We start from the raw sequence: 10,911 nt of genomic DNA, 5'->3' as shown, positions 1-10,911 counted from the left end.
ACTGATACCACTCCCCCTTAACTTATGCCACTCCCCCTTAACTGATACCACTCCCCCTTAACTGACACCACTCCCCCTTAACTGACGTCACTCCCCCTTAACTGATGCCACTCCCCCTTAACTGACGCCACTCCCCCTTAACTGACGTCACTCCCCCTTAACTGATGCCACTCCCCCTTAACTGACGCCACTCCCCCTTAACTGACATCACTCCCCCTTAACTGATGCCACTCCCCCTTAACTGACGCCACTCCCCCTTAACAAATGCCACTCCCCCTTAACTGACGTCACTCCCCCTTAACTGATGCCACTCCCCCTTAACTGACACCACTCCCCCTTAACAAATGCCACTCCCCCTTAACTGACGTCACTCCCCCTTAACTGATGCCACTCCCCCTTAACTGACGCCACTCCCCCTTAACTGAGGCCACTCCCCCTTAACTGACGCCACTCCCCCTTTGACAAATGATTATTGCCTGTTGTTGAATCTGTTTGTAATTGTGTGTGGATCAGTGGAGTAAAGGAAGAGCTCTTAAAATTCTCCTTAACTGATCATCGGCTGAACCAGGGATCATTTAAAACGTCCTGCAAGGTTGTCTCCAGTTCAGACCTTCGCTGTATTGCCAGTCGCCAGAGAAGAAAGGAGCATTCTGTGAACGAGATTAGAGGAAAGCAGATTAGTCATGAGGTACGGTAATGTGTTACTATGACTAACATTCATTATCTTTATTGTTATTCATCTCACCAAAGGACACGCGCCTTTTCCAAAACGGGCGCTTGATGTTGTCGACCAGCGCGTACATCACGTTGAAATATGATTCTGCGTACTTTAATTTTTCCCACCGATTAAACCAGGCTTCGAGTAAAGCTTGCTGAAATTCTGTCATATTCTTCAATGGCTGCCTTGGTGCCCGAGTATTTGGGTCAATTATATTGATCTGGAGTGTGTTGGGGTCGATGGTTATTTCATGCACATAGATTGGCGGGTAAACCCCAAGATCCCAGGAGGTTTTGAGAGTCTCAAAGAGTCGCCTCATGATGATTCTCGCATCTTTTTCCTTCATGGAAGAGCCTTTCATTTCAATATATTCTTCCAAGGTGATAAAGCAAACAGAAGCGCTCGGCGATGGCTGAGCATCATCACGCGCTGCCTCGGTCTCGAGTGGATCCGTGGCTGCTGCAGACTCACGCTTCACAAGAGCACACACTCTGTTCGTGACGGTTTGGAAGCTTCGTTTCACCACCTTCCTCACTTTCCTCCATTTAGTGGTTTTTTCTGCAAGTTTAGAAACATGTTTTATTAGCACAGATTACAGCTTGATGATTAATGTAACACTTCAGTCATGAGTTATTATAAATCATGAACTAATCATGTACAAACATGACTAGAACATATTTACCGCTGATAAACCATCAAGGTGCGTTCACACCTGACGCGAATGAAGCGTTACGCGCAAGTGATTTACGTCAATGCAAAGACGCGAATAGACATTCAGCCGCCTGGCAGAAGCCCCTCTCATGATGCAAATTCACGTCTGTTGTGAAGTGAATGTGCGCACCTGACTTTTGAGCTCCGCCCACACGATACGCCTCCAGCCGCTTGGTTTTATTCGAATTAAAACTCACCTGATGCGCATTCTTTGTTCTTCAGTTTCTATAAAACGAAGGACGCTGGCGTCGTCTGTTCGCCGCTTCTCCACCCACAAATGATCATGTTAATGTACTATTAGATTTAGATTTTATTTTATTTCCTTATGTTTGTGACTAGTCTAACAGTCAGAGCTACAATTGGGGCTGTTGCTGATTGCTGGCAGCCACTGAGAGGACGTTGTTCCTCGTTTCGCCGTTTTCCACCGCTTCTAATGTTTATGTTTGAATTGCTGCGGTTGGTTGGTTCTGGTTTGGAGGACATTTGATGTTTCTCGCCGCGACTGCTCACTGGTGGACTCCCTTGGGCTTAAGCTGCATGGTGGCTGAAGTTTGCACCGGGCTAGCGTCATCTGGGCCATCGTAATCGGCGTCCGGCATGATGTTGGGATGTTCCGCTTCTCGGCTGCGCCGCTGTTCCGTCCTGCATTGCGGCCGTGGAGCGGCTTGGACTTCTGCGCCGACCCCGGTGTGTCCACAGAAGTGCCCGAAAAAATGTTCTGCCTCCTGCATGGTGCTGCGGCGATCCCCATCGTTTGAATCGTCATGAAGACCCATCATCTGGTCTTCAGCTGTCCTGCCTCGGCGATGTCATCGGTACACTGCCGCTGGGAGAAATCTGAAACATGGAGTGGACCACAGTGTGCTGCGGAGCTAACAGAGACTTCCACCATCAGCTGTTTTCTGTTCACCATCAGCTCTGTTTCTGTTCACCATCAGCTCTGTTTTCTGTTCTGTTTTCTGTGTTGGTTGATTGTTTGTAGTAGTATTCTATATTTTTACTTGTTATTCATTTTTTGTTGTTATTCCCCCCCCCCCCCCCCTTGTTGCACTTTGAGATTCTTCGGAATGAAAAGTGCATTATAAATAAAATCTATTATAAATAAAATCTATTATTATAAGCACAGTTAACAAACCAAAAGTACCTTGCCCCATATAACAGTAGAGCTGATATTTTCAAACATTATTATGATAAATACTTTGCTTGTTACATATGCGTGCAACATTTCAGCCCTTAATAAATGATAAATGTGAGTTATATTGTGTGCGATGCTGTAGTGTAATGAATAATGCGTTCTGAGTGTCGTTATGTGTCTTGAGTTCGCTGATTTAAGTTTCGCGCTTCGGAACGTCAGATTCTGCGATAGAGACAGCATTAAAATGGCCGCAGGGGCGTAGCACCAAACTCTGGGCCCCGTATACTCTCAATGTCAGTCGGCCCCTACACATGCCATCGTACGGTGCGGGTTAGCAAAATGAAAACTCAATTTTGAATGATTTTATTTTAATTATTTGAATATAAACAAGTATAAATAGTGTTTAAATATATTTTTGTGCTCAAATACCTTTAAACCTTAGTCTACATCGGGTTTGTCATTTTGATCCATGATACTAATGCAAGTTTTAAATTAAAAACTTTTATTTTTGAACAGGAGAACACGAGACAACTGTACCCTCAGAAACGAATCAAATAAGCTAATCCTGCCATAATTAAAAAAAATGTCAACTATAAAAATAAAATAAAGTCAAATGAGATGTAATCTACATCCCAGAATGCCCACTGACGAGTCTTTTTGTTTGTGAAATCAGTGATGAGATCTGCTGTGATATTGCTCAAATCAATATTACCTGTGTGAGCTTGAGAACAGTTATATTAGTAGGCACATCTACATGTGCAGAAATATAGGCAGATCATTTATTAAGGAGTTTGAGAATATATCACACATTATAAGCAATAGTAGGGCTAGTAGCTTTCCACTGTGCTGCCACGCGTTCCACCACTCCAATAGCACTAGGCAATAGCACACACATTGAATCAAAAGGCTTACTTATTTAAGGTAAACAGCTTACAATTAGGAAGCAAGGGGGGAGCTCGCCCTTTGAGCAATGATCTCACCTTGTGTTTCCTCATTTCTGCTCTCAGCCTCATCTCCAGGACAGCAGCCAGGACTGGCCAGTGCTGCTACTGCTGCTGTGTCACTGGCTGTTTCTGAAACTGGTTAATGTTGGCAACCTGACGTTAGCTGGCCTGGCCCATAATTTACTTACAGCAACAAGCATTCTCTCAGTTGGTGTTAGCAATATATTTTTAAATCAATAATGACATCAATTGGAGGAGCCAATTAATTCGAATTAGGCTAAAAAAACAACAACTTTTTATGGGATTTCAAAGGGCCCTCTCCCTAGACGGGCATCAAACACAACCCTGCCTCTTTTCGTTTATATTTAAAACATTAAACACATTAATATGTGCTTTCAGACAAGTGTGCATATTATCACTGTAATAAAACACAACTCTCTCTTTTTTAAAATGTCAGTTTATGTATTATAGCCATTATAAAAGTACGAGTAAAAGGTATAAGAAGAAATAAAGCAAACAATTCAGTCAAACATAAAGTCAGCGCTAGTGGGCAACAAGAGTAACGTAAAGTTAAATAGCTTAAACATAAAGTAATGAAACTTCACTTTGCCCTCAGCCTAAAGATTTGCCAGGGGAAAAAAATATAGATCCATGAGACCAAAGATTTGACGAATTATATGTCATGTTTAACCACTACAGAGACAGCAGAGTCAGCGGCAGACGTCAGAAGGTCAAGCCGAGGAAAGGCTGCTCTCCCCGGGGTAAACGAGCGATGAGCGCCGCTGATCGACTGGATCGCAGAACTCCGAAAACGCCTAATCAAATATTCAAATATGCGCTCTCTTTAGAAATAAACTCAGGTTTGAGATTTAAAGTACATTCTCGACTGAAAAAGTCTTAAAAGTACATTTCGTCCCACATTAAGTAGTGTTTTTGAATTACGCTGCGGGTTTCTCTGTTTCTCTTGTTGCGGCTGTTGTTATGGCAACAAAATACTCCCTCGGCTGCTATTTTGAACCAAACTCTATTTTTACTAAAAGAGCGCTCCTGCCAACTTTTTCTCGACGCACCCAGGTGTCCCCTGTATTATTTCTGTACCCGTTACTCGGTGTTGATGTGTGTTAATCCATCCCTCACCTGTTGGGCTGTCCTGCGAGCTGTTTTCCGCCGGATCTGATGCGCTGGTGCTGGGATTGCTCTCCTCAGGTAAATACTCAAACGCATCCACGAACTCTTCGTCGCTGCTCTCCATCTCCTCAGGTCTCGCTACTGTAGACGACATTTTACAACTGCTTACCGGGAGACTTCAGGTGTGTGTGACACTTCGTGCAGATTTTTCTCTCTGATATTCGCCGAACTCAACTTGCTCAGCGCGATCGGGTTATAAGCACTGTCCGTCTGTGACGTCACGATCAGAACTGCCGCGCCTGTGACGTCACACATCATGGCCAGTCGAGCGCGAAGCTGAGGCCAATGACGCGAATTTATCCATCTTTTGTATATTTCTGTCTTAAATGTATGTGATCCAAAATACAGCAAAAACAATATTGGGAAATATTTTTACAATTTAAAATTACTTTTCTCTCTCTGTGTGAATATATAGGCCTAGTAAAGTATAATTTATTCCTGTGATCAAAGCGGAATTGATCATCATTTTAGTCTTCAGTGTCACATATCCTTCACAAATCACTTTGATATGAGGATTTGAGCTCAATAAACATTTATTATTATCATTAATGGTGAAAACAGTAGAGTAGCCTACATTTTTATTTAGGATTATATAATGAATAGAAAGTAGAAAAAACACTTCCCATTTTTGGGAAACATATTCAACCAGGACGCATTAAATGTCTGAAGTGACAGTATACACATTTATAATTCTGCAAAAGCTTTGTATTTTTATTGATCTTTAATATAAAGCTTTTGCATTATAAATGTAGGCCTAGGCTATCTTTAACCCTCTGCCCGACGAACGCAGGCACGTTTATTCCTTAAAGCTCCACTGTGTGATATTTTCCCCCATCTAGCGGTGTAAAGGTATATATAGTTTCTGTTCCTCTCAATTCTGAACTCCTACGGTGGCCGATTTAGTCCAAGATTAACATGGCAATCCCCCTCTTCACATTCGACACATTGCCATCGAGTGTTAAAACGCAAAAGGCGAAGCTTGAATTTACGGGTATGTCCCTCTTTGGCTACTGTACTTTCAAGATGGAGGGGCAACATGGCGACCGGCATTCAAACCCCTCACCCGTATGTATTTTCAATGGCATATTATAAACTTACGAGAATACTTTATTACTTGAAAGAAGTAAATATACATTAATGAGCACATATATTTTTGAGAGAACTAAGTGTTTTTAGCTAAGAATAAACTAAAAAAGTTACACAGTGTAGCTTTAATGACAACGGAAACAACTCACAGTAGCCTACTTATCCATACAGAAGAGTGCAAGACATAATTATACACTATAAACTTTTATTTGTGTATATTCACAACAGCAGGGGCGGCAGTGGCTCAGTGGTTCATGTAGGTTGTCTACAAACCGAAAGGTTGGTGGTTCGATCCCCGGTTCCACCTGACCAAGTGTCCTTGAGCAGGACACCTAACCCCAGCTGCTCCCGACGAGCTGGATGGCGCCTTACATGGCTGACATCGCCGTCGGTGTATGAATGGGTGAATGTGAGGCAAAAATGTAAAGCGCTTTGGATAAAATATATTTGTGTATATTCACAACAAAGGCCGTGGACTCGGGGATCATTGTTTTGCCAATCTTGTTCCATGACAGCTTTGTATTTAAAACATATATATATATATATATAGTTCATTAAATGCAAAGTTTTAAATTTCTAAATTCAGTTCAAAAGAAATTCCACGCCAAAAAAAAAGTTTGAGTTATTACCATGCAAATGCAACCTTCATGTAACGGTAGGCTAATAAACTAAATGTTCTGAATAAATATGCACATATACGATTTAGTGTGACAAAGGAAGAGAGGCTATAGGGAGCGAGGAGCCAAACCTAGTGTTGGGGTCAGTTGTATGTTTTAACACTTTCTACACATGCCAGGGGCCTGTACTATGATGGTAGTTTAACCCAAACTCAGGGTTACAGGATTAGTTTCAAACTGACAAAACCAAACCCATCTATTCAGGCTTTGTTGGTCCCATGATGCTGATCATCAGCTTTCTCTGTCAACTCAGGCTTTGATCATGAGTTCAGGAGTTTAGCTATGACATCGGCAGTCAACAGCCAATCACACGCTGTGGATCAGTGGGTGACATCGGCAGTCAACAGCCAATCACACGCTGTGGATCAGTGATGTGACATCGGCAGTCAACAGCCAATCACACGCTTTGGATCAGTGGGTGACATCGGCAGTCAACAGCCAATCACACGCTGTGGATCAGTGGGTGACATCGGCAGTCAACAGCCAATCACACGCTGTGGATCAGTGGGTGACATCTGTAGTATTAATTTGAACAAAGTGCCTATTAATGATTGATTAACTAAAATAATAAATGTGTAATTGATTAAAGGTATAATAATTACCTAAATTATATCTAAATTATTCAAAATAATAATAATAATAATAATAATTATTGTTATTATTATTATTATTATTATTATAAGGAGCAGAAACAGGGGGAGTGGCTTTATTGAATCAGAGGTGTGTCACTTTACTCACAGCTGATTGGTCCAATTTCAGGTTGAGATCTCTAATCCAGAACATAAGCTGCCCGGGAGCAGGTTAGCCGTGGAGCGTAAGTTAATATGGCGATGAACACAGCTAAAAGCCAAACCACTTTAATGGTACCCCAAACCCAGGATTGAAACTAAAACCCACACAAACTAAGCTTAAACATATCTGGCTAGCCAGCTAAACCGGCTTCATGGTATAGGCCACAGGATGATGAAACTTATTGTGTTTACTAGCTGCCATATCAATATTATTTAGAGAAAAAACAGTGCCAACATTAAAAAAATCTTTGGAAGATATCACTGAACATTTATTTAACCATATATAGCAAAAGTACATTTCTTACGTGTCACATCTGTTCAGTGTCTGGCACTCTGTGGGACTTTTATGTTGAAGGTATCTGTGCATTTTTCTGTGTCCTCTTTCCTGTGGAGTTTGTAGTTCTTGTAGTTTTTTATGTTGATTAGTTTTCACAGGTGTTTCCCATTTACCACTCCCCTTGTTATCTTATTAGCCTTGTTCCCTGGTGTGTATTTATACCTCTGTGAATCAGTTGTTCTCTGTCGGTCATTGTTTGCTGTTATGCAGGTATTTCGCAGTTTTCTGTTCCCCGTGGTTTCTTTTTGTTTGCTCAGTGTTATTTTGTTCCTGATTTTTGATTGTTTTGGTTATTAAATTTCCCTGCATTTGGATCCCGCTTCTCTGCCTGCCGTCTGTTTATTCCCCGTTCCCTGACATTATGTTTATTTTTCATCAGTTTTTGTGTGTGTGTTTATTTAAAATATGACAAATCCGATATTATAATCTTATATACCTATCTGTTAATTAACAGATGAGATCGTTCTTTAATGCTGATCTAACAGCGGTTTAAAGCCCAGTCGCGCAGGGCGTGGTTTTAACTGCATTAATGAGCCCCTAGATATTATATTCTATATATTTCTTTACTCTTATGAGCCAAGAAACAAGGGTGTATAAAGACTCGGAGTCAATTTCTTAGTTCATGCATTCATAAAATACAGCATTTAGCACATCACTCAAAATGGCTGACAGCCAAAATGGCCGATATGGTAAAATTGGATATCAGTCGACTCAGCATGACATCTCCAGACCACTTTTAAACTGTTCAGAAGTTACAAGCAAAAATAGCCATTTTTCGTATCTCTGGGGGCGCTGAGCCGAAGCACTGCAGGTCACTTCAGGTCATGGTTATGATGACACGTACCAAGTGTGGTCTGAATACGATAAAGCGTTGCGGAGATACAGCCTTACGTTTATTTTCGCAACCTCAACATAAAATTTGTTTGCGCGTTTATCAAAAACGATTTGACGAATCAACTTGAATTCCATAACTTTTTGTTGGCACTGCCTGAAGATGATCTGGTTAAATTTTCATGCAAATTGGAGCAACGGCCTAGGAGTAATTAAAAGGAATCAAATGAAAAAAAAAATGAAAATTATTTGAACCATATTATAGTAAAGATACTACAGTCCCTGACAAAAGTCTTATCGCTTATCTATTTTCTAGAAATACCTGATATTAACCTGACTTTTAATTAATTAATTGGTGTTAGAAATAGCTCATATGAAAAGCTAAAACCCTCCCAAATGATGTTTAATGCACTGAAATTAATAATTTTCACAGAAAAAATATTTATCATTTAATCAAGACAGAAAGGTCAAATTTTGGCAAGACAAAAGTTTTGACGCCTATACAGAAATTGAACAAATTTACTGCAAATACAAAAATATGTCAGCAAATTAAGTTGTGGTGCTGTGAGATCCAAATTTAATATCTTGTATGACTTCCATGAGCTTGAAGGACTGCATCCATGCGGTTTGGCAAGGATTCATACAATTTATTGATGAAGTCATCAGGAATAGCTAATAAAGCAGTCTTGCATGCCTCCCAGAGTTCATCAATATTCTTTGGTTTTGTCTTCCATGCGTCCTCTTTCATCCTACCCCACATATGCTCAATGATGTTCATGTCTGGTGACTGGGCTGGCCAATCCTGGAGCATCTTGATCTTCTTCGCCTTGAGGAACTTTGATGTGGAGATGGAAGTATGCGATGGAGCACCGTCCTGCTGCAGAATTTGGCCTCTTTTATGGTTGGGAATATAAGAGGTAGCTAAGATTTCTTGGTATTTTAGACTATTGATGTTGCCTTCCACCCTGCAGATCTCTCGCACACCCCCTTACTGGATGTGACCCCAGACCATGATTTTTCCGCCACCAAACTTCACTGTTTTCTGGGTGAATCTCGGATCCATTCTGGCTCCAGTAGGTCTCCTGCAATATTTGCGGCGACTGTGGTGTAATTCAACAGAAGATTCATCTGAAAAATCCACCTTCTGCCACTTTTCCAGCGTCCATCCTTTTAGCAGGCTGTGGGCCTTGGCAAATGCCACACAGTTTTTCAATTGTATTTTGTTTAGTGCTGGCTTCTGGGCACTGATTCAACCATGGAGGCCATTTCGAGACCATTCGAGAATCCGACAAACTGTTCTGGTTGACACAGGGACTTCAGGTGACCAGGTCTCGTGGAGCTCTGCTGCAGTGGAAAATGGGCTGGCCTTGGATTTTCGAGCCAACAAACGGTCCTCTCGAGCAGTTGTCTTGCGGGGTCTGCCTGACCTGGGCTTGTCAAAAACGTCTCCAGTCTCTTCAAATCTTTTTTTTATCCTCTGTACTTGACGCTGAGACACATTGAAGGTGTCTGCCACATCAGCAGTGGATCTGGTCTTCAGCCTCTTGATAATCAAAACTTTAGTCTCTGGGTGAATCTCATAGGCATGTTTGCAGAGGTCTAGTTGCAGTTGATGTGAAGGTCTAGCGTACTGGGGTTCTTTTTATACACACTTGAGACCTAATTGATCGATTATTAGTCACAGGTGAAGCTCATATGACAAGGTGACAACACTTATGTCTTTGCAAAAATTGACTCAATGGGCTTTACCAAGCTGTGAATATTAGAATACTTTTTGAAAGTTTAGTTTTTCACTGAAACATTATCACAAAAGCTGGTGGGATTAAAATGAGCCATTTCTTGTAAAAAAATCTTGATTAGAAATATATTTCAGCGGCACTTTAGGTCAATTTGTACACAAGCGACAAGACTTTTGTCAGGGACTGTAAGAATATGTGAATAACTCAATTTCGACAAAAATGTTAGATAGAACCTTATAATTCCAAGGGGACGACTAGTGTCTGTGAATATTAAACTGCAAAATACTATTTAATAATTACTGAACTCTTGCATCTCTGAACGACGGGCACTGATCTGTTATTATCTATTGCGCTGATGCATGCGAGCACACACACACACACACACACACACACACACTTTGCAAGCGCGAGCAGAAGCACGTGACACTCGCTCACAGTCTTGTTAGCCTTAAAAGCCTAATCTGCCGTCTCACTATATGAGGACACTAATGCATAAACTGTCACTGTCAGGAAGTCTTTTATTCCTGACATTTTATTTTGAAACTGTAATGATGTCATATCCTTTCCGAGTGCATCACATCATCATTGCCGACTCCGCATTCTGTGGGATGGTGGCTCGCCTGTGCGTAACCTAATCGAACCCCCCACTTACAGGGAGTGCAGAATTATTAGGCAAATGAGTATTTTGACCACATCATCCTCGTTATGCATGTTGTCTTACTCCAAGCTGTATAGGCTGGAAAGCCTACTACCA

At 41.4% G+C, this 10,911-nt stretch overlaps 1 protein-coding gene across 1 annotated transcript; it reads right to left on the bottom strand.

Annotated features, from left to right (window-relative positions):
* Positions 1 to 438: 438 nt before the first annotated feature.
* Positions 439 to 4,883, bottom strand: LOC137047069 (uncharacterized). Its single transcript, XM_067424610.1, has 3 exons — positions 4,646 to 4,883; positions 746 to 1,276; positions 439 to 650 (listed from the first exon to the last, which is right to left on the bottom strand). Exons 1-3 carry the CDS (start codon positions 4,788 to 4,790, stop codon positions 553 to 555), a joined length of 774 nt encoding a protein of 257 aa, XP_067280711.1. The 5' UTR covers positions 4,791 to 4,883; the 3' UTR covers positions 439 to 552.
* Positions 4,884 to 10,911: the final 6,028 nt, after the last annotated feature.

Source organism: Pseudorasbora parva, chromosome 18, assembly GCF_024679245.1.
Source record: "Pseudorasbora parva isolate DD20220531a chromosome 18, ASM2467924v1, whole genome shotgun sequence".
Classification (NCBI taxonomy): domain Eukaryota; kingdom Metazoa; phylum Chordata; class Actinopteri; order Cypriniformes; family Gobionidae; genus Pseudorasbora; species Pseudorasbora parva.
This window is presented reverse-complemented; position numbering and strand designations above follow the sequence as displayed.

What these genes read in the sequence shown, in the direction of transcription:
- LOC137047069 (XM_067424610.1), bottom strand. Translation starts at nt 4,790, where the DNA reads ATGTCGTCTACAGTAGCGAGACCTGAGGAGATGGAGAGCAGCGACGAA. An exon ending in CTCGCAGGACAGCCCAACAG is followed by an intron (nt 1,277 to 4,645) that starts GTGAGGGATGGA and finishes CTAAACTTGCAG; the next exon opens with AAAAAACCACTAAATGGAGG. An exon ending in GAAAAGGCGCGTGTCCTTTG is followed by an intron (nt 651 to 745) that starts GTGAGATGAATA and finishes TCTCGTTCACAG; the next exon opens with AATGCTCCTTTCTTCTCTGG.